The sequence below is a fragment of the Camelina sativa genome, chromosome 14 (assembly GCF_030686135.1).
Source record: "Camelina sativa cultivar CO46 ecotype springtype chromosome 14, ASM3068613v1".
Lineage (NCBI taxonomy): Eukaryota > Viridiplantae > Streptophyta > Magnoliopsida > Brassicales > Brassicaceae > Camelina > Camelina sativa.
In genome coordinates, this window is record NC_141893.1 from 25,899,977 (window position 1) to 25,923,713 (window position 23,737).

A 23,737-nucleotide genomic window follows, 5' to 3' on the forward strand; every position below is an offset into this window, starting at 1 on the left:
CTCCTTTGTTGGAAGTCTACAAATATGGGATAGCCACATGTTGAAAGCATGCTTCAGAATGTAGCCTTTGAACCACACAACATCATGCCAATCAATTATCTTTTTTCTTGGCCGGAGCACATCCCAGATGGCAGCGGAAGAGAAAGCTTTATAACTCTTCTTGTTTACTACCCAGGAGTACTCATCTTGACTAGCAGACAGCGAAGGAAGCTGCTGAGTAGTTAAGTACGTGTGAAGACTTAGGGCAGCATCAGACCTGGGTGAGGCGAGTTTCTATCCTACAGGGTTGCAAGCTAATTACCTTTGCAGTAAGGGGAACCTGAAGCTGAGATGGCCCAGATGGACCAATAAAATTGATCAGAGGTCCAAAAGGGGTCTAGGAATCGAACCAAAAGCTGGCTTTACGACCATCGCCCACGATGACCTTAAGAAACTGCTCTGCAAGTCGTCGTAACCTGAGAATTGCTCTCCAAAGTCAGGAGTCCAAAAACGCTTCCTTTACCTCCCAGAAGCTGTTGCTCTTTTCATTATGAAATTTGTGCCACTTTGACCATAGTGAGTCCGAATCCGAGGAATGCAGCCAAATGAATCTGAGACAAAGGGGGGGGTATTCCAATGAGAGAATCTTCTCAAACCTAAGCCCCCTTCTTTCTTGGGAAGGCACACTGTTTCGCAAGCAACCTTTGCACCCCTACTTCCATCAATCCTTCCAGACCACAGGAATCTGGAGCAAAGAGACTCAATCTTTTTTAGGCAACCTTTTGGGAGGATAAACCGAAATCCAGAAGTTCACGGTTCCAGAAATGACGGAGGCAATCAGTTGACATCTCCTGCCATAGGACAAGGTCTTCACTGCCCACCCATTAAATCTGTGAGTAATTTGATCCAAAAGCGGTTGATACTCAGCTATTTTCAGCTTTCTATGCATAAGGGGAAGGCCGAGGTAACAAATTGGAAGCTTAGCCACAGGAAATCCATGTCTCGCGATCGTTGAGGTCTGCACATGGTCTAATCCCGCGTAGAACAATTGAGTTTTCTCTCTACTCATATGCAGACCAGACCAAGAAGAAAAATCATTAAGGGCTTCATTTATTCCGTCAAGAGAGGCTTCCGATCCATCAAAGAAAATCATAGTATCATCAGCAAACATCAAGTGAGAGAAATCCAAGCCTGATGTTTTTGGATGATAGTTGATATAGCTTTGTTTGAAATGAGATTGAAGGAGCCTCGAGAAAACCTCCATGCCAAGCACTAAAAGGTAAGGTGATACTGGGTCGCCCTACCGAAGGCCCTTGGAACTAGTGAAGAAACCACTAGAGTTGCCATTTAAGCAAACATTGAAAGATGGAGTTGTAATGCATTCCGAGATCCAACCAACAAACTTCTCTGGGATTCCAATCACTCTTAGGGATGATAGGATGAAGGACCAGTTCACTGAGTCAAACGCTTTTCTGATGTCCACTTTCAGCATAGCTCTTTCACTAATGTTCTTACGATTGTAGCCTTGAACAATCTTTGACGCGAGGAAGACATTTTCTGCTAATAATCTTCCTGGCATAAAAGAACTTTGCGGGGAGATCACATTTGGTAGGAGCCGTTGGAGGCGCACCGCAAGTAGCTTGGAGATTACCTTATAGACTGTATTCAAGCACGAGAATGGTCGAAAATCAAATACTTTGGAATCAGCACAAGTGAGGTGGAATTCCACTATTTGAGAAGTCTCCCAGATTGAAAGAATTCCATCACTGCATCTGTCACTTCCGGACCAATGATACTCCACCATCCTTTGAAGAATTCTGCTGAGTAACCATCAGGGCCACTGGTTTTATTATGCGGCAAAGAGAAGAAAGCTTCTTTAATATCCTCCTTTGAGAACATTTTTCAAGAAAAATCTTCTGGAATTGGGAAGCTCTCAAGGGTAACAGCAGCTCCATATCACTTTGAATCAGACCAATAGAAGACTATGCACTCCCAAACAAGTTTTCATAATAAGCGACGCAATGATGCCTTGTTGGGTGTCAATCCTTACACCATTTGGGTCCACCAAAAAATGAATGTGGTTCTTAGCCTTTCTAGTGGACGCATCCTATGGAAGAAAGCGGAGCTTCAGTCCCCTTCCTTAAACCAAGAATTGCTTGTTCTTTTCTGGACAAAAGTCTCCTCTGTTTTCACCAAAGTTCTTCACTTCTCCTCACCTTCCAATTCCAATGTCGCATTTGACGGTGAAGGTTCGCCAGGTTTCTGCTCTAAAAGGGTACTAGATGATCATGCGCTTCAGAAACTCTTCGTTCTATGCCTGGGTGTCAAACTGGAACAACCTTCTCTCCTTCAAGCTATGAGTATCCAAAGTAACACTACAGGATGCGTGATCAGAGAAATCTGGTTCACCGAACATTGCAAAAGTTGACGGATAATACCTTGATTAATGAGAATTCACCAGGACTCTATCTAGCTTCTTGGCTGGCCTTGTCTTCGACTCATTCCATCATGTGAAAGTGTTCCCTCTGAACGTAAGGTGAGACAGATCCACAAATACCAAGCAATCCCTGAATTCTGGTTTCTTACGATCAACAGGATTTAGTACTTGGTTAAAGTCCCCCAGAAAAATACATGGCTTATTTTCCATTAAATGTGAGGCAGTTTCATTTCCTCCCACAACTCCTTTCTTGGCCCTTCCTCGTTCGAAGCATAAATAATTAACACAATGATCCGCTCCTTTGCTTCCGGTAATAGGACCTCATAGGTGACCATTTGCAGGGACTTGGCCAACACCACTACCTGGACAAACGGATTCCATAGTATCCAGATTTTCCCTAAGTCAGAAAAGCCATAGTTTTCTTCAAAACACCAACCAGGCAGAAGATTATTTACAAACTTTTTCATCTTCTCCTGCTTGACGTAAGTCTCGATGAGACCATCAAAAAGGGGTTTTCTTCCCCTAACCCACTTCTTGAACCCGCCTCTATGGCTAAATATATTAAAGCCGTGGACATTCCAACAAAAAAGGTTCGTACACATATATATTAGTTGTGTTTGAGGCTCTTGCCTCGTTGAACTTTACTCTACCTCTTGGAGAGGATAACCTGAAATTTTTCATCAAAAACTGCTCCCACCTCTTCCTCTCTATCCAAAGAGAGTGTATCTGAGGAGTCTTCCTCGAACTCAATCGACTTTTCAGAGACCTTGTCCTCATTTTCGTGAGCTTTACAAGCGACAGACAAGCCACTATGTTCCCCTATCTCAACCTGAGACTGTCTATCAGGCAACTTCTGGTTTTTCTGTTGGACGGAGGGTAGATGAGGCAGTGAACCCACTTTTACATAGACCATCTTTGAGCTGTGGCCAGAGGATGCACCTACAGATTCAGGCCCAAGACCATGGTGCTTCTTTTTCTGCCTGCGTTTTTGACTTAGGCTCATTCAACCTTGGACAAGCTTCCGGCTGGTCAGTTGTAGATTTACAGGTAGAACAAGTGATTGGGGCTGTCGACCATCGCTTGAGTGTATGGCCAATACCCTTACATAAAGAGCAAACCGGTGGCATCCATGGGCTGGAGACCAAAACACGAACAATCTCACCCGAAGCAAAATGGGCGTTCACTGCCTCGGGAAGGGGCTTTCGAGGATCTATAATGGTGAAAAATCTCGCAACCTCCAGGTTTATCTTGTTTGCTGTCGTAGGGTGAAGACACTTTGGTTCCCCTACCAAGCCTGCCAGGTGCTCTAGGCCTTCCTCATTGAAGAATTGAAGGGGAACATTTCTGAGCTCTAACCAAATAGGGGCAGATGTTAACTCTGGTTTCTTTGGCACAATTCCAGGCTCCCATTTCGCTACAAACATAGTTTGCCCCTCTATCTGCTAAAGCCTTTGGGTGATAACATGATTCCGGCTAAACGCATTTGGAATACAAAACAAGAATGAACTTGTCATTGTTCATTCCATATATACAAAGCCTCCATAACAACCCTCGAATAAAACACAAACTAATAATTTAATTTGCAATTCCACTGTTGATTATGGAGCTTATATTAGCACGACTCTCTCCACAAATTTTCAGCTCGATCGAACATCCTTATAACCTCATAAAGATGCCCTCAATAACCCATCTAGAAACTATTCTTGTTCCATACTTAGCAAAAATTGCACCACTTTCCAGCAGTTTCTTCGTCAAGAAGTAACACGCATAACTCCTTAAGTTTAATGCTTATTGAGGCTCTTGGCTTGTTGGATATCATGCCGGTATATCTACCTTTCCCGAAAAAGATCATATTCGGCGCCGACTAACCCCCAAATTTGGCTACTCAACACAGTCTTTATCTCCATCATCCTTTCACTTTCTTTCTCTTCTTCCCCCTTGCCACAACCAAGACATGAGTCACATACCCGCTAATGGTTTTCACCACCACTGCCGCGTCTCTCTGTCTCTTCTCCGTCACGATTTACTCCTTTCTTCATATCATCTCGATCAAGGAGCATAATAGTCCTCGCTCTCTGCTCACATCTCTATTCTAATCCATGTCATTTGTTTCTCTTTTGTCATTTGATGGAGTCTGATGGAGAACTCATGATGGTGAAACAGACTCAAAAACGACGGCAACAACGCAACATACAACAACGGTTCAAACTCTCATTTGTCACAAGTGAGACAATTTCAATGACTCTGCCACAACTATAATCTCAAGTTAGAAAGACTTAGGGTTGCACATAACAATAGTTTATACAGAAGCACATAACAACTTTTATTTATTAAAATAAACATCACAACCATCAATATGCACCTTTCACATATTGACTACATATTACTAGGGGTGTCAAAATGGGTCATATTTGATGGATGGACTCAACTCAACCCATGAATCCTAATGAGTTAAAAAAAAAATAACCTAATGAATTCATGGATAAAATGAGTTAGTGGGTTAATTGGTTTAATGGATCAAATGAATTGAATTGTAATGAGTAATGGTTTAACCATTTAATCCATCAATTATTCAATTCTACTTTTATTGAGTCAATTAACTCAAATGCTTAGATCAATTAAGAATAACCAAAAATCACTAAACCACTCAAATGTACAAACCGATTAATGCTTTGATATTACACTGTAGAAGAGATTACCTGAAGGATGAATCCTAGCTTTTTTTTTCTCAAGATCACGTGGAACGTAAAAGTACAACATATATGTAAACCATATATTTGTTTCTTTCTCTCTTGTTCGTTTTAGAAGCTAGCTAATCTGATCACATATGAAAACATATAACAAATCATGAGAACTGAGAATAAATGAGAGCACACCTTGGAAAATTATCCTAAAACATTCGCGAACAACTTGGTTGTTCAAGAGTTTTTTAACAAATTTACCACATTTCAAAACATTTCTATTGGTTTCTACCACATTCCATAACTCCTTTTCTAGACTACCACATAGATTCCATGAATTTACTAAACTATTTCTTTCTCGTTACTTCATTTACTTTTACAAAATTAAAGAAAAATATATGTGTGTCTCGTCATTTCATTGTCTGTCAGATTTTTTTTCCAAATTAAAGTAACAACACATGCAAGAAGGATGTTTTGTCTTCCATTGTATCTCTTCTATTTGTTAACAAACCAAAAATTGATTAACTCATGTTTTTCTTCCATAAATTTTCTAACATTTATTTTCAAAACTCCTCCTAGTAAAAATAAAAATAAAAACACTAACGATTATTTATGGAGATTGACTGATTACAATAATTTTAATGAAAATCTAATGATACTAGTAAATTGCAATTTACTATCCTGATTTGCAAGTGAAAATAAAGTGAAAACCGATTAATACTAATAAAAACACTAACAGTTTTTATACCATGTTTAATCAGTAATATCGACACATTAGTTTCTTTTTTTCTAATACAACTTTCTACTTCATTTCTTGTTTAACCCCATATTGAATCCCTTAAGACAAAATGTAATACTTTGATAGACAAAATGTCCATAATTTATTCATGAATATGTTTTTCCCACCGAAATCTATGGACCAGTTTTTGAGTAATGGGCAAGTTTACACCCTATGTATATAGACAATTTTAGCAAAAAATAAATTTTGTCCACCAACAAAGAAATGCATAACAATGAAATTTTTGGTAGACAACATTGAATTTTTTCAGTGGACAACTTTCATACTCTTACATATTAGACAAGTTATATGAGCTCTCCTAAGTTATATTGACGGCCAAAAGTTTGAAACAAAAAAATATTACTAAATTTTGGTGGACAATAATTATTGTCTACGAAGTTTGTCTTTTAGCTATATGTCTTTTTGCACTTTTGTTCTTCTTTTTATCCACATTAAATATTAATACTGGCAGATCATGTCGAACACCTCTGTCTCAGATAAAGAAACAGGATAAAATAAGGGATGATAAAATAATATATCATTTTGCTTATACACGTGTTTTTTTTTGGTCATTATATGCAAGTCAATTTCGTCTTTTTATCTATCCCTTGTGGTAGATCAGAAAAGAGTTTTTCAAATATTGCAGAACTCGAAAGTTTGGAAACAAATGTGGTAGATTTAACAAAATTCTCGTTATTCAATATAGCAAACATAAAATCAAACATTAAAGTTAAAAATCTACCGGTTGAAGCGGCATCTAAATTTCCATGTATCAATTCACGACGTTGATTCCATACAACCTACAATTAAACAGTAAACACTATTAATGAATTAGTATGTATATATTTTTTTTTAAATAGCACAATTCAAATAAGAAACAATAGGTAGCCATGATCTGATAATGAATAAAATGTAAAGTATTTATAAGAAACTAAGATACGTTCAGAATTTAGGGTTACATTTAAATTTTTTATGTTATTAGGGTTTAGGGTTCTATTATGTCAACTAATATTTGCAAAGTTACATTTATTTTGTGTAAGAAATTTATACTATATAATGATATGAAAAGACGAATTTTACAGATGACAATTTTTTTATGTTATTTATTATTTTATAAATAATTTAGTTAATATTTACATTTTTCTTATTTGCATTTGTTATTATTATGACGTTTACATTAATTATATTTTTATAATTATTGTTTTTCCTTTTTACAAAAAAATCTTAATATAGAAAACTATTGTAGTTTCAAAAATGTTAAATGAAGACATGTCAAATTCCGATTGGTTGTTTAAAATTATAGGTGAATAGCCTTTAAGAGCTTATAGCTTTACTTTTATTTAGTACTAGGTGATACCCCGTGTTACAAAATTATAAAAAACAAATAAACCAAACATTATATGCTTTCGAAATATACATAAATTAATTACAACAAATGTCATCCCATTTTAAATAGTGTTGAGTAGTATATTTAGTTTACTTACATGGTAAATGTTAAAACATATTTATATAAGTATGTTGTTTAGACATCGTTAATCCTTTGCACGGTAACAGATATACAATGATCGTTATGCAGTTTTTAAGCGATAATGGTATGTTTATGTTAAATCTAAATATCATATTTTAATTTGGTTTTAGTTTGGACTATTGCACGTATATAACCTACACATAACTATTATATAATGGCAAAGACATCTCGTCCCATCCCGTCTTGTCCTATCTCGTCTTGTTTCATCTCGTACCTACCCGTAAAATTTTTTTTGTCCCATAACTGTTATCTTTTAAATAACTAACTATTAGACAATTTTTATCATCCAAAAACTTTGGATAAGAACATAACTAAATTTTGTACTTTTCTCACATTTTTTTACATATAATTTATTTCCCTCTACAATAGAAGATTTGTTCATAGTAAATAAAATAAAAAGCTACTTATTAATATTCAATTTTGCATAAATATATAGTACTACAATTTAGTCAACCAATTGTAATTATTGAATTTTAGAGTTTTAAAAACTTATTTTAGGGTAATTACTATTTAAAAATACAAATATAAATTGAAATTTATTTGCTTCTTTCATGTTTTTTAAAAAAGATTTTTTTTTATAATTTTTTCGTAAACAACAAAAGTAGTCCACGAAAAAGTTTATTTTCTTAAATATATCTTTTTTTTTATGATTACAAAATATATTAGTTACATAAGATCTTTTTTAAGATATTTCTTTCATATCTTGTGTTTTAAAGAGTATTTACAAACTAGGATTTCACCCACGGTACACCGCGGAACTAAATTATAAATTATTGTATTTTAAATAATAATTTTTAATTTATTTAGTTTTCAAATTCTTAATTAATTAACTTTTGTCTAATTAATTTAGAACTTTGTTTAGAATTTTTTTTCTTGTTGTTACGTTTTATAAAGTTTATAACTTAATTATATTAAATTTGTTATTAGATAGAATATAAAATTCTAGATTTGTTTGGTTCTTTAGAATTAAACAGAGGTTTATGCCTATATAGTATGTTAGTGTATATTTTTATGTGTATTATTTTTTTTTTGGAATATTAAGAATATGTTATAGTATGTGTAATATTTTGTAGTTCATATACTAAGTTAATTTTCAAAACTATGATTACAAATCTATAGTATATATGAGATAAACTAATAGTTTTAGTGTTGGTTCTATAGTCCAAACCCGCCATGCTATATAGGTCAGACAACATGTTCAAAGATTTTAAATCCACAAAAACTCGAAACCCGTGAAAGTAAATATTAGTTTTAAATACGTTGAGATCAATGCACTGAGATCAAAAATCTCGGCCACGTATCCTCCTCCAAGATCAAAAATTAATTTGTTTATTTATTAAGCCGATTGTTTAGGAAAATTGTGTATGGAGAAAATATTGTTTTATAAAATTGGAAACTTAGTATTAATTAAATTAATTATAAACTTAACACTTAATGTTAAAGAAAGTGAGTCCGATTGTTTTGGAAATTTATTTAGGATGAGAAATCTTGTTTTCAAAAATAGAAACTTAATATTAATTAATTGAATGTAAAATAAATTAATAATTAATGTCAATGGCATGCTTGTAAAATAGGTATGAACTTCAGGATTTATTTCATAAATGTATCCAAAAATGTATATATAGATAAGTTGATTTTAGATATATTTTATATATCCATTAGAATAAATTTGAATTGATTTGTATTAATTTCACATATCTTATATATTAGTTAATTTTATATTATTAAGGCTATAATGAATAATTTACTATTTTAAAATATCTTTTAAAGTAATTTAATTTTTATTTTAAATTGTTTTTCAAAATTAAACTGGATTTATTTATTTGTTCCTATAACTATGAGGAAAAATATGCACAAATATTAGATGTAATTTCCTTTTCTTGTTTTTTCGTTTTTTCCTAAAATATTAATAAAGAATCAGAAATTTAGATTTGATTTATTATGTATTTAAACGTTTTCCTTATTTAATTATGATGTATATATTTTCCTTAATTAAATATTCTAACCGATTAAGATTTAGGCAAGATGATGGTTGATTTAATACATAATAAATATATTTGAAGAGATAATTGGGTAAACTAATCGGGTCTTAAATGATCCGCGCATATCCGACTTAATTTGAAAGGTTAGAGAATTTTATTTTAAGTAGTGTATATGAATAATTATTGATTACTAACATTTTTATTTAAAAACTACCAAAACATGGTCCAAAAGTTGGTCCATGAGTAATTATGCTTTAATTGTGTAGATCGTTATAACATCTTTATCCATCGAAGTAAATACAGCGTACCATAAAAGAATTCTCGACCAATTCACATTCAATTTTTTTGTTTAAAATATTATAAATACATTTACATAAATTTTGTTTTATTCTACCACGAATGTAAAATTTAATTCCATTCTAAAACTCATTAACACATTTTGAAATTTTAAATTGTGGTCAGTTTAAAAGAAAAGTTAAATTATATTATTATCACTAATAAAGAATCTATAGTATTGTTTTCTTATTTTAACATTTCATTTATTTTACATAATTATCATTTTTATTTAAGCTATTATAGGTAACATAAATATGGACTAAATGAATATTTCAAGTTTATTCTACAGTTAAGAAAATAAGGTTGCTTAGGTGGCAGAATGAGAAGAGAGGAAAGCTAACTATATAGATATAGATTCACTTTCAATTTTTTTTTTGTTTAAAATATTATAAATACAATTACATAGATTTTGTTTTATTCTACCATGAATTTAAAATTTACTTCCGTTCTAACTCACTAACACATTTGAATTATAAATTATGGTTAGTTTAAAAGAAAATTTAAATTATATTATCATCACTAATAATTAATTTATAGTATTGTTTTCTTATTTTAACATTTTATTTATTTTACATAATTAATTTTTTTATTTATTTAAAATCTCTATTAACTATAGGTAACATAAATATGGATTAAATGAATATTTTAGATTTATTTAAAGTTAAAAAAATAATGTTGTTTAGGTGGCAGAATGAGAAAAGAGGAAAGCTAACTTTTTAGATATAGATTCACTTTCAATTTTTTTGTTTAAAATATTATAAATACACATAAATTTTGTTTTATTCTATCATGAATTGAAAATTTACTTCAATTATAAAACTCATTAACACATTTGAAATTTTAAATTATGGTCAGTTTAAAAGGAAAGTTAAATTATATGATATCACTAATAGAGAATTTATAGTATTGTCTTTTCATTTTAATATTTCATTTATTTTACATAATTAATTTTTTATTTATTTAAACTCTCTATTACTTATAGGTAACATAAATATGGACTAAATAAATATTTAAAGTTTATTTTAAAGTTAAAAATAATGTTGCTTAGGTGGCACTGCCACCGTGGCAGAATTAGAAGAGAAGAACTTTAGAAGAGAAGAGAAGATACCTACAGTATTTAAGTAACATGGAGAAAGCTATTTCATAACAACACACCCTTTGGCCTTTTGCTGTCCTAACAAAAAAAAAAACAAACTTTAGGAAAATCGCAAATAGTTCATAAATTAAGATGGCCGGCAAGAGCTGGACCGCCGCTTTAAGAGGAGAAGGAGGAGAAGAAGGAGCAGAAGGAGCAGTAGAAGACGTAATCAGCTCTTTACCTGATGTGATCCTACAACATATCCTCACCTTTATTCCAACCAAATTCGCCATCAGAACTTCTCTTCTATCAAAACGATGGAGGCATGTATGGTGCGATATACCTTCTCTCTACTTCGTTGATTACATACGTGAACGTGATGATGATGCCATATACAAAACCCTAAGTAATTACCACACTGCTCCAAAGATCATGAACTTCCACAACCGTACCAGCAGCAAACTCCACGTAGACAAGTGGATCAAGTTCGCCATCTCCCGTAACGTGGAGAATCTTTCCTTGGAATTCGACCACTGTGGCAACTTTCCTATTCCTGATTTCTTCTTCATCAATTCCTCTGTCAAGCAACTCACCTTTAAGCTATCCTTCACTGATTTAACTCCCAAATACTCTGTGCTCTGGACATCACTGAATAAGTTGTACTTGGGTTGTTGTAAAATGTCTGACGAATCCATTGCGAAGATTCTATCTGGTTGTCCAGTTCTTGAAAGCTTACCATTGTATTTTTGTGATAAACTGACGGTTCTTGATCTCAGAGAATCATTGCGTCTGACAACATTAAAAATAAGACGCAACATTTGGGTCCCCGGGCCAACGCAGATCCTGGCACCACATCTCCACAGTCTCACATTGACAAACTCTCTGTTACCGTGTACTTTAGTTGATGTCTCTTCTTTAACCGAAGCGAAAATGGAAATTGGCTTCAACCACGTGGAAAGAACGGTGGATGCTGAGTTTCTTCAAGTAATGGTGCTAAAGATGCTTGAAAAGTTACAGAACGCGGAGAAACTTACATTGGGAGGAAACTTTCTTCAGGTATCTTTCGAGCTCCCCTAATCAATCAATTGGTTGCACCACTTTTTGATTTAGGTTTAGGAATGTTTAAATCTATATATATGCGTTTCATTTGGGCATTGAATATCGATCTTTTTGTGTGTTTCTGTTAGATTTTATCTGTTGCGTAGCTTTGTGGTGTTCCTTTTCTGATGTTGAAGGTCAAATATTTGGCTCTCGAGACAGGGATCTTTCAGTATGTTATTTTTGGTATAGAAAGGCTGTTACAAAACTCACCTTGTTTAAAGAAGCTCATCTTACGCGCATGGGACTGCAACACCATACCGGTATAATTACCGTCAACGTTCTCTTTTATTTTCCTGCCTGGCCTCTCTTCTAACGAACCACTATCATCGAGTTCAGATATATATACCCATTTTTGTGTTTTTCTCTTTTTTGAGCAGACGAAGTGCCTTGACGACTACCTAACTATGCAAGGCTTGAATCCGGATCAATGCTGGAAATCAAAAGATGGAGTCTTCTGGTACAAGAACCTTTGGCATGTAGAGTTAAAGCACGTGACTTCATTCGTGGAACTTGTGCTTAAAAACGCAAAGACATTAGAAAAGATGGTCCTACTGTTGAACGAACGTGACCTTAAGTTTAAGTTTACGGAGCTGGTCCTTCCAACACTTCCTCATAACAACAACGTCTCCATTAATATTGCTCTCTTAAACGAACTGATGAAATCAGATCAATGGTGTGAATCATAGGGCTTATGTAGTCTTATTGAACCTTTATTCATTATAATTGGTGTATTTTACTTCATGTTGAACATTTTACATCGAACCTAAACATACTAGAAGAAGACATTTTTAATTGGGTTATTGGTTTGATTCAGTTTCATTCGGGTTGAAATAGCTTACCAAACCAAACTGAACCAAACAGTTCTGGTTAAAAAAAGCTTAACTCAAACGAAATTGTATGTAAACTTTGGTTTGCTTTATGAGTTTGGTTTGTACGGTTCGGTTAAAATGCCTACACATACAAATTGGATCTTATTGACACATATATTTCTTTCTTTTTTTTTAATACATTTTTTATAAAATATGTAAATGACTATCAATATTTAAGAAAAAAAAAACAAAAATAAATGGATTAAATCAGATTAAGTATATCTCTAACTAAGTAGACTTTTTGTTTGACTTTGGCTTCTTAAAAAGTTTATATCTCATCATCCCGAAAATTTTATAGAACCAAAATATGCTCACGAGTTGTAATCCTGATCCCATTGCCTGTAAAAAAAAAGAAAACAATATTCACATTACAATTATGACATACTTAGTTGTGTTAGAAAAAAGGGAGAAATCGATGAAATTAATACACAAGTTGTGTACTTGTGTTAGTCATCTAAAGATATAAAGTTATATTGATTTTGTTTTTGATAAATTTTGTTTTAAAAAAAATATATATTGTAGACGAAAATAATTAAAAACAGTTTGTTGGCAGTTGGGAAAGATATGAAATACCTTGATGAAGATGGGATTATCAGCTGATAGACTGACGTAGACGAGAAATGGCCCGCACACAATTCTCGCCAATGTGAATATAGAGGCAAAACATACCCTATCATCAGTTAACGTAAAACAGGTCGGTGCTTAGTTTTTTAGCAGGTTTATACAAAATAAAATACATTTTAACTTTTATTTTAATACAATATATTGCTAAAACAAACAAAAGACAATCTAAAGTAGGTTTGGGTTTTACAGGAGGACCTTGACTAAGAAATCTTCAATGCCAATTGCTAATTAATTGAATGAAATTAAACCATAAACAAATAAGACCACTATAAACGTTTTAATTAAGTGACAAAAATACTAAGTTATTCAATAAAATATGTGTAGATTTTCTTATGAATAATAACTAAAGAAAAAAAATGACCCCCCACAATTTGAACTAGTTTATTTAATATTTTTAGATGGTGTAGAAGTTGTTTATGTATTCTTAACTGAGTTTTACAACAAAATAAAAAGAGAAAGAAAAAAACAATTATGAAAGGCAAAGATGAAGATGAAGATGTTGATGCAGTCGATGCAATAGTTCAGAGTACAACAAGAAATAGTTCAATTGAAATAAAGAAATCAGCTAAGGCAATTAATATTCAAACCAGGAAGGTTATGAAGAGTAGAAGCTTGGAGAAAAGTCTAGCAGCATGAAGATATTCCTTTTTAGTAGAAAATGAAACATGAAGAAGACTTTCCTATTCAATAAAAGAAAAAGAAAATTGCAAAGAGATTTGGCAATTCCTATTAGGATTAGAATAGGAATTTAAGCTTGTATGGCCACGACCTATTGTGTATAAATAGGGGGCTAAGCCTTTGTAGAGGTTAGCACAAAAAGAGCAATAGAATTCTTAGACATTAAGGTTATGTGGTTTCTTGTAGGAAAGCATAACGCTTAAGAGGACTAAGGGGTTTGTCTTGAGAGGTTCTTGGATTGTGTATAGATCCATGAACATGAGAGATTAGATAATTGATTGAGTGAAACTTGTAAGTTTACTAAACAAATTGTCTAATAAAGAAGTTTTATTTTGAAGAACCCCTGTCTTAGTTTGTGACTCAGTTTTGTGTCTCAGTTTCCATACATATCAATAGCTCTTGCGTTTTCAATTGGTATCAGAGCAACACTTGTGAGATTACATACAGGTGAGATCCTGTGGAGAAGATGGAGAGCTATCATTGACTTGAGTTCGGTTAAAGAGTAATATTAGGTGATGGAAACTATGGTTTTTGGAAATCAAAGATGAAGGCGGTTATAGGAGGCATTGATGTATATGCTTGGAAAGCCATATTGGAAAAGTGGGAAGAACCAAAAATCAAGGATGAATTAGGAGTGGAAGTTGCTAAGCCAGAGAAGGACTGGACTAACGACGAATTGAAGAAATCAAAATATAACGCCAGAGCACTCTCCGCTATTCACAATAATGTTGGAAGAAACCAGTTTGAACTGATTCACGGATGTGAAACAGCAAAAGAAGCATGTGATATCTTGCAAACTCACTTTGAAGGAACCACTAAGGTGAAAATTTTAAGGAAAGACATGTTAGCTTCAAGATTTGAAAATCTAAAGATGGAAAGCTATGAGTCAATATCTGATTTTAGTTCCAAGATAAGTTCTTTAGCTCAGGAAGCATTGACTCTTGGGAAAAAATATAAAGACAAGAAATTGGTGAAAAAATTTCTAAGATGTCTGCCTACAAGGTTCATGGCGTACAAGACTGCTTTGAGTGTGTCTCATAACACGGAAAATCTTAGTTTTGGAGAAGTTGTTGGTATGCTTCAAGCTCATGAGATGGAACTGGAAGGTGAGAATAAACGAGACATTTTTGCTCTTGGAAGAGAGAATCACGAAGTAGAAGAAGAAGATTCGATTGGTTTGTTGGCCCAAAAATTTAGTTGAGTGTTGAAAGAAGCAGAACAAGAACTAGGTCAGAGGAGGTTCAGCTTGATCAAAAATAATCCAGAGAAAGGTGAAGCTGTCAAGAAGACATACATGCAATGTCATGAGTGCAGAGGATATTAACACTATAAGAATAATTGTCCTACAATCAAAAGAAGAGAAATTAAATTTTTTATGTGCAAAGGTATTGGACATACTCAGCTAGAATGTGGTAATGATCGGATACTTAGAAAAGAAAAATCTAAACTGAGAGTTGAAGATGATTCAAAGGAAGATAATGATAATGGAATAGAACTAAATAAGCTTGGTGCATTCTTGGGAGTCGCTACATTTGCTGAAGGAGAGGAAGTTTCAGAATCAGAATCTGAAGGGGAACAAGTAGATGAACTTACAGAATGTTACAAGGAGGTGCGTGAAACACTGATTAAGATTGGAAAGGAAAATCAGACCTTATTAAAAGAGAAGCGTCGTCTTGATGCACTTATTAAGTCACTGCAGATTGAATTGAGGGATACAAAGAAAATCAATCAAGAAAGTGTAACATTAATGAAGGACAAGCAGATAATCTCTACTAGAACAAGAAAATCTAACAGAGGTTTGGGATATACTGGAAAAGAAGGATTTCAAACAGGACAGATCAAGTTTGTAGCTGAAGGTGTTTCTCTACCAAATCAATACAAATCTGGTAGTAATACAACTAAACATATTGGTTGTTATTTTTGTGGGAAGAATGGGCACATAAAAGCATATTGCTACAGATTCAAAGAAAGAGTAAGTAGACTCAAACATCAAGAAAAATTTTTGTGGAATGGATTTCGTAATCAAATATGGGTAAAGAAATCTGATCTGTATGAGATGGCATCAAGTATGTAAGAGGAAGGAACATCAGATTATTGATGATGAGAGTTCACGTCATATGACAGAAACCTGGAGCAATCTACAAAATGTTAAGAAAAGAGAAGGAATCATTGGAATCATTCTCAAGCAAAATAAGAAACCTGAAACTGACTCTGAAACTACAACAGAACGTGAATGTGTAGAAAATCCTAATTCTGCATCAAAGAATACAATTGCAATAGAGACTGCAACTGTCATTGCTACAAATAATGCAACTGCAGCAGAGACTACAGCTAAGACTGAAACTGTTACTGAACCTACAACTACAACAGAACCTGCAACTAAAGATTGCAACAAGGTAGAGAGTGTCAACTACACAATGTTGTATAATAAATGGCTTAAACTAGCTGAGGAGAATTCAGTGTTGACAAGGGAGAAACTCAAGTCAGAGGCTAAGGTTGCTGAAATACAAAAATATGCAGTAGAGAAAGAAGAAGAAGCATTACAAGTTAGAATACAACTTAAAGAAACTCAAAAGAATTTGAGAATGCTTAATAATGGCACAAAACAGTTGGATCATATTCTGAACATTGGCAAAACTGATCGATATGGTCTTGGATTTAAAGGAAATCTTTCAAAATCAGATCCAATGTTTGTTTCTGCTGGTTATTAGAGAGGACTACATCAATGGGGGAGAAGAAATAAGAAGAGAATATATGGTATGCATTATCAAAGTCAAAGCCCAGAAAATAAAAATAAAAATAAAAGAAAGTAAAATTCAGTGAGACAGAGAAAAATTTGTTGGTTCATGATCTTCATGACGTGGTTATTTCTTCTTCGTTTTCTTTGGCTACAAATTTCGGATCTTACGTCTGAAAGGTGTTCTGGAATCTTGAGAGCGAGATCTTTTCAGTGATATAGAGAACTTTGTTGGGTTCATTATAGTTTGATAGAAAATACCTTCGGAAGTTGGATGCTCACAGGATTGTCTCACTTTGGATCTGTCATAGGAATCTTGCCATATCTTTAAAACCATAACTGCAAATTGTGATCTGTTTCTTCCTATGGCTTCCTATGAATGTTGTTGATTTATCAACCACGTTTCATAATTTTCTGGGTTGTTTTACTACTCTGGTTATTCACTGTTTCAAGACAGATAAGTAAGAGTTGTTAAAAGAGTTCTTTAATACTGGAAAGGATTGAGTGTGTTAACCTGTGAAGATGTTATTACCTTGTGTATGCTCACAAGCAGGGGGAGAAGAAGATGGTTTTTGATGTTCAGTTCTTTGCTGCAATTATATTGTGCTTGAGAGACACACAAAGTTAAAAAGGGGGAGATGACATAATACAACAAAGTGATGCGATTTTAAAACAAAGAATGACATTTTCATCTGACCATTAAATATGTGTTTTGGTTCTAAAACTCAATCATGAAGGGGGAGATTGTTTGTGTTATGAAGATTGAGTTTTAGGTGCTGCAAAAATATTTACTTGGAGATTAAGGAAGAGTTTGGAGATCATCAAAGTAGTAGTTGAAGCTTATGTTGTGTGAAACTTGGATTGTAAAACTCAATAAGAAAGGGAGAGATAAGTCCATGATAGCTCTCCATCTTCTCCACATGATTACATCTAGATGTATTTAAATTTCTAAAAGAATACAATCTTTTTGTTTAGTCAACTACAAATTGAAAAATTAACATGTTTTTGTCTTGAGAGCTTTCAAAAAATAAGTTGATTAAATACTTTGTAAATTTATATATATTTTTTTGGATTTTAGGAATTTTTATATTGATATACTCACATCGGCGGCTAGATTGAGGCTGGTGTCTCTGTATCCAATCTCTTTGAGAATCTCCCTAAGGTGGAAGAAAGGACTCGATATCTCTGCTATCCACAGTGTAGCAATGATCTCAGATCCAGACTTCGAAACAAGAAATGGTACGAACATTTAATAACCCAAGATCTCATATATCTTAGTGTAACCATTAAATTAGAGAAACACATAATAATGATGATAATAATACCTTTTGGTAGGCAAGTCCAGCTATAAAACCAAGAATGCTAACAAAATGATGAACCGCGTTATCAATGCTGATCACTTTATCGAACTGACAACATATGAGATCGTAGATCATATATGACAATGAAAACGCCATCACGTCCATCTGCTTGTGGTTTTCCATCTCAGCTTGGTTACAAATTAAATTTGCAAAAAGAGTCAAGAGAGAATTGATTACGTGGTTAAGAAGGAACCTGTTTGAGCGATGGCTTAGATGCTCGGGGACAAACAGGGCAAGACCAATCTTGAACAGAGAGTGTTGCTAATGTGACAGCGATTGTGGCGTGAGCCGTGGAGAGAAGACGGTTGCTGAAGTTGAAGGAGTAGCTTGAGAAGATTCTCCGGGTGAGAACAAAGGCCAAACCCCATGAGATTACTCCAAATACTATTATCTTAATAGCTCTTACTAGTTCTTCCTCCATTTTTGATCTCTTTATTTTATTCCCCCAATCCAAGACCTATATTGCTTATATGTTGACAAAAGTGATGGAGAGGAACAAAAAGGTTTGCTCTATATAGCTCCCAAACAGCCTAGTTATTTTGCTTAAGTTAGTGTTCATTTTGTTTTCTTAGAGTTTCTTAAGAGTATACATTATGTTCTTATACACTACATGGAGTGATGAGTAAAAGAGACTAGACAACAAGTCAACTGGATTTAGTGATGGGTAAGAGACTAGACAACAAGTCAACTGGATTTTAGGAAAATTACCATCTAAAAAGTTTGGATTTCTTTTTGTCAAGGTTGACGGGTTTTGCCTACTGCTAATCAGATTACTAATCAACAACACTGTAATTAGATTTGACAATACAAAATAGGTTTACAAATATTAGAAATTGACAGTAGGATTATAGACAAAAGTATTCAGTGATAGATCTATAATATGTTATCTATCTACTTCATTTCAACTACAATTATCATAAAATTTATAAAGAAAAACAAACATACACTAAAATATAATATTTCTTCTCATATCAGAGAATACAAATACTGTATCATAGTACTCAACATATTCTTTTCCATAAAATTTATTTTATTACTCAATATATATTTTGACCCTGAGAAAAAATACATATATTAATATATATATTTTAATTTGCTACTATGCGTTTCTATATATATTAAGATTATTTATAAGAAAAAAATAATATTATTAAATTAAAATGATATACTATAGTTTATATGAGGAATTTTATAGGTTTATGGTTAAAATACTTAGTTAATAATATTATTATTTTTTGGTTAGTTTTGCCTAATTCCAAAACTAATAAAAGGTTTAGAAGAAAAAATGTTTATGTTCTCCAGAGAACCGTTTAATTTAACCAAATTAAACCGATAAAATTGTCAAAACTGCTAACCATGTGGGTTTGAAGATTTAAACATAACCAAACCTTTTCACTTTGGTTCGGTTTGGTTAGGGTTTAAGAGAACAGAGAATATTGTGTGTGTGTGTGTTTTTTTTTTTTTTTGTTGAGAACAGAGAAGCTAAAAACACCATTTTAACTTTTTGGAAGATAAACAAGAGAAAGAAGGTAACACCAGAGACTGTGAGCGGGAATGGCGAGACTTTGTCTTCCTTGTGCTTCCCTTCGTTTCTATTCTCCTCTTTCTCTTCTCTTCCGTTCACCGATTCTCTCCAGAACCGCCGCAATTTCATTTTGTTCGTCATCGGAGTTCGCCGACTCTGTAGCCAAGGATGATTCAAAACGCGTAAAATTTCACTCATCTCTTTGTTTCTTGATCAAATTCGATTAGCTTTTTTTTGAGTTATTCCATTTTCTGACTATAAATCTATCTCCTTTCCTTTCAGGGTCCTCTCAAACCTGGGCTTTACCTCGTCGGGACTCCAATCGGAAACCTCGAAGATATCACTTTACGGTACTCTTTCAATTTCTAAGGCTTTTGCATTATTTTGTAAATGTGGTTTCTAATTCTTGAATCAATTTGTTTGGGACGATGGTTAGTGCGATTCGTGTATTGAGGTCTGCGGATGTGATACTCTCTGAGGACACTAGACACTCTGGGAAGTTGCTTCAGTATTACAATATTAAAGCTCAGCTTGTAAGTTGCTTCTATATATTGGAATGGAAGTAGTCTGCCTCTTTTGGTGGTGGTTTTTTTTGTTTTTTATCAATGTGATGTTATTGAATTTATGAGGTTTAGGTTTGTAGCTTAGTTATCACAAGTTCAACGAGGCCCAAAGAGAGCAGGCAGTGTTGACACGGTTGAAACAAGGTGAGATTGTTGCTCTTATCAGCGATGCAGGGACACCTGGCATTAGTGATCCTGGTACTCAACTTGTGAGTGTGCTTCATTTTCTCTCTCTATATAGTCAGCTTGCTGGATTAATAAACTAGTGTCTATTGATCTTTCATTTAAATGGAAAATATGAGAAAACATTTGTTATCATCTTCTCTCAGGCAAAAATATGTGTGAAAGAAAATATAGATGTGATACCAATCCCTGGGGCTTGTGCTGTGGTTTCTGCTCTTTCTGCCTCTGGTTTGGAGACAGATGAGTTCACATTCGGTAAATTCTCCCATCTTATACTTTGTGTCCTCTCAGTCTCAGCCATCTTGGTCAAGCTGATATAATGTTTTTAATTTTCGAACAACTTTGGTTTTTACAGTTGGATTTCTTCCGAAGCATTCTGGAACAAGGAAGGACAGGCTGGTAGTTTCATCAAATGAGACAAGAACACAGATCTTTTATGTTCCACCTCATAAGTTGTCACAGTTTCTTGAAGAAACAACTCCTTACTTTGGTGAATCAAGGTTTGTTGTATGTTTCAAGCGAGTTATTGTAACATGTGCTGAATGAATTGATACCAATGCGTATCCACTTTGTTTTCTCTCTTTTTCCTTAGTCCTTATTGTTGATTGATACCTAATGATATAAGGGGGAGGTATTGGTTTAGGATTTAGAAAGAATTTTAATGACTTTATGTTCTTGCTGATTGTTAGAATCATAGAAAATTGAAAGTTAAAAATGAAGGATTCTAAGAGATTGTTTAGGAAGTTTTTTAAAATCTTGATGATTTGTTTTTTCTAATCTTGTAAAATCTTTCTATTTGATGAAAGAGTTTTCATGACTTTTGTTATGAAAGAAATGATATAAAATCCTAAACCAATAACATAAAATTTGAATTCATTAACAATCCAAGATTCTTTTGTTTTACTTGAATAACATAAAACTTTTAATGACTTTATAAAACTCTTAATCCAATAACACTAGATTTATCAAGATTTTAGATAACTTTTTATAAATCCACAACCAATAACACCAAATTTTTAAAGAGTTTTTAAAAGTCATGATTGAATAACAACATATTTTACCTAACTTTTAAAGTCATTAAAATTCTTTCTAAATCCTAAACCAATACCTCCCCCACTCTCTCAATACAATTATCGATCACCAAGGAAATGAGGCGATACTTTTTCATCTGCTACTGTTAGGAGTTAGGAGCCAGTCCTATATGCCTGGTCCTGATATATATTTTGTGTTGCAGGAAATGTGTAATAGCTCGGGAGATTACAAAGCTGCATGAAGAGGTAACATCTTTTATCACTCTATATGTGTGCATAATAAACCGTTTTGTAATATAACTCACTGATGAGAGATACCTCCTATTAATAGTTTTGGAGGGGTTCGATAGGGGAAGCCAAGCAAGAGTTTCTGAGTCGCCAACCAAAAGGAGAAATCACGCTTTTGATTGAAGGCAAAGAAGAAACCAAAGCTGAAAATCCAACGGATTCTCAACTTGAAGAAGAGTTAAGAGGGCTGATCTCTGATGGACATAGCCTTTCCACGGTAAACCATTTTGATTTGAGAACTTTCCTTTAACTAAGCTTACAAAACACACAGTATTTGATTATAGACATGTTTTCAAACTTCTATCAGGCGGTGAAAATGGTGGCGGAAAGAACATCAATGAGAAAGAAAGAGGTATATTCGCTGGCATTGAAGAAATTTGGTATTGGTAAGCAGATTCATGTAGAAGATGAAGCTGATGAGAGTAAATGAGACGTCATTGCCATTTATTTTGTTGCGTTAAATGGATTCTGTTTATGATCCCAATTCTCAATAGTTAGTTCCTTGAGATTTTTTTAAGTAACTCACTTGTTTAGGTCTTTGGATCTCAAGAGATCAAAGCTTGTTTCCCAGTTTTCATATGGACCTCTCTGTTTTGTAGGAAAAGAATTTGGATCTGTTAAAGATAGCAAACCCATAACCATAAACTCCATATATTTTTTTCTTATGCGTAGAGTATTTTTTTTTTTTTTTGGTTTACAGAGAGACATGCCCCATAAGTTTATGTATTGAATGCAATCAAGTTTTTATTTGTGAAATTTTCAAAAAGCCTAAAAAGAGAAAGTATATATTTTGCAACAAAAAAACAAAAAAAAGACATAATAAGACAGGTTGGAAAGAGTCGTAAAACTGCTTAATTAATGCCTAGCAAACGGAGAAAAGTAAAAACAAAACATGAGATTTTCATGTGTATAGGGAAGCTAATCGTCTAGCGGATGGATTAGGGAACTATGCATCTTCTTTACCTCTTGGTTTTCATATTGTTTCTGTGGCTCCACATGTTCTTGAGCCTGTTTTACTAGATGATGTCCATGGTGTTAAGAGCCATCAAGAAACTCAAATGTAATTTGTTTACGTTTCTTTTAATAAATTCTAGTCATTCACCCCAAAAAAATTCATGAGATTTTCATACCTAAAAAAAATGACATGAGATGATGGGTCATTTCAATCCGACAGCAATAGACATGAGATGTATTGGTTCTACATATAATATAATGTGATATGATAGTTTATCACTAAAAAAAAAAAATTCTAAAAATACCACATTTAAGTTTTTTTTTCCAAAAATGCCACATAATTTTTTTTTCCAAAATTATCACAAACACAAAAAAAATATTTTTAAGAATGTAAATTTTTTTTTTTAGGTTTGGGTTGTCACATTTAGTTTTAGGATATAGTTTTTAGGGGTAGGGTTTAGTATTTAAAATTTAGAAACTAGTTTTTAGTATGAGAACTTTAGTTCAATTATGTAGTATTTTTGGAAAAAAAATATATTTTAGTGGTATTTTGGGGAAAAAAACTAAATTGTGATATTTTTGGAACAAAAACCTATTTTAATGGTATTTATGACAATTGTCTTTTAAGAATGGGATCGATCCCATAATTTAATACTTTAATCGAGTCATTGACATTGTAATTTTCTAATTAAAAAATTGCAAGTTCGTATATTGGAGAAGGTAGATATTAACTTATTCGTTAACAGCATTCTCAAAACATTTATTTTTTATTTTTATTTTTCGTCGAAAAAGTATTATATTGAATTAATCAATGTTAGAATGATACATGGTTGAAATTAGCCAAGGAGGCTTGTTTACAGAACTAGAATAAAAGTCTAAATGACTACATCCGAATTTTGCTAAAACATGAGCTGAGCGGTTGCATGAGCATCGTACGAAGTCAAATCTTGATTCCTTGAACTTTGTTGCCCAAAAAACTATGTCCATGCAAATACTTTGAATAGCTACATTAGTCGATCTTCCA

At 33.3% G+C, this 23,737-nt stretch overlaps 2 protein-coding genes, 1 long non-coding RNA gene and 1 pseudogene across 4 annotated transcripts; 3 read left to right on the forward strand and 1 right to left on the reverse strand.

Annotated features, from left to right (window-relative positions):
• Window positions 1-48: 48 nt before the first annotated feature.
• Window positions 49-2,658, forward strand: LOC147928626 (uncharacterized). The gene is made up of 2 exons (XR_015580609.1): window positions 49-845; window positions 917-2,658. It is a non-coding gene; the product is annotated as an uncharacterized LOC147928626 (long non-coding RNA).
• An 8,248-nt stretch (window positions 2,659-10,906) lies between these two features.
• LOC104743885 (putative F-box/LRR-repeat protein At3g18150) lies at window positions 10,907-12,817 on the forward strand (annotated as a pseudogene). Its single transcript, XR_015579572.1, has 3 exons — window positions 10,907-11,855; window positions 11,987-12,160; window positions 12,278-12,817. The product of XR_015579572.1 is annotated as a putative F-box/LRR-repeat protein At3g18150 (transcript).
• A 4,843-nt stretch (window positions 12,818-17,660) lies between these two features.
• LOC104742197 (uncharacterized) lies at window positions 17,661-18,739 on the reverse strand. Its single transcript, XM_010463167.3, has 3 exons — window positions 18,363-18,739; window positions 18,134-18,274; window positions 17,661-18,030 (listed from the first exon to the last, which is right to left on the reverse strand). The coding sequence occupies exons 1-3, from the start codon at window positions 18,588-18,590 to the stop codon at window positions 17,893-17,895; spliced, it is 507 nt and encodes a 168-aa protein (XP_010461469.2). The 5' UTR covers window positions 18,591-18,739; the 3' UTR covers window positions 17,661-17,892.
• Window positions 18,740-19,597: 858 nt separating this feature from the next.
• Window positions 19,598-22,424, forward strand: LOC104742198 (uncharacterized). The gene is made up of 9 exons (XM_010463169.3): window positions 19,598-19,876; window positions 19,977-20,044; window positions 20,131-20,227; window positions 20,338-20,466; window positions 20,587-20,695; window positions 20,796-20,940; window positions 21,675-21,717; window positions 21,803-21,976; window positions 22,067-22,424. The coding sequence occupies exons 1-9, from the start codon at window positions 19,724-19,726 to the stop codon at window positions 22,187-22,189; spliced, it is 1,041 nt and encodes a 346-aa protein (XP_010461471.1). The 5' UTR covers window positions 19,598-19,723; the 3' UTR covers window positions 22,190-22,424.
• Window positions 22,425-23,737: the final 1,313 nt, after the last annotated feature.

Bases quoted from the DNA above. Each gene is read 5' to 3' on its own strand.
- LOC104742197 (XM_010463167.3), bottom strand. From the start codon at position 18,590: ATGGAGGAAGAACTAGTAAGAGCTATTAAGATAATAGTATTTGGAGTA. The intron at 18,275-18,362 runs GTTCCTTCTTAA...AACCACAAGCAG, and splicing joins CTAAGCCATCGCTCAAACAG to ATGGACGTGATGGCGTTTTC. The intron at 18,031-18,133 runs GTATTATTATCA...CTTGTTTCGAAG, and splicing joins CTGGACTTGCCTACCAAAAG to TCTGGATCTGAGATCATTGC.
- LOC104742198 (XM_010463169.3), top strand. From the start codon at position 19,724: ATGGCGAGACTTTGTCTTCCTTGTGCTTCCCTTCGTTTCTATTCTCCT. The intron at 20,045-20,130 runs GTACTCTTTCAA...GACGATGGTTAG, and splicing joins CTCGAAGATATCACTTTACG to TGCGATTCGTGTATTGAGGT. The intron at 20,467-20,586 runs GTGAGTGTGCTT...ATCTTCTCTCAG, and splicing joins GTGATCCTGGTACTCAACTT to GCAAAAATATGTGTGAAAGA.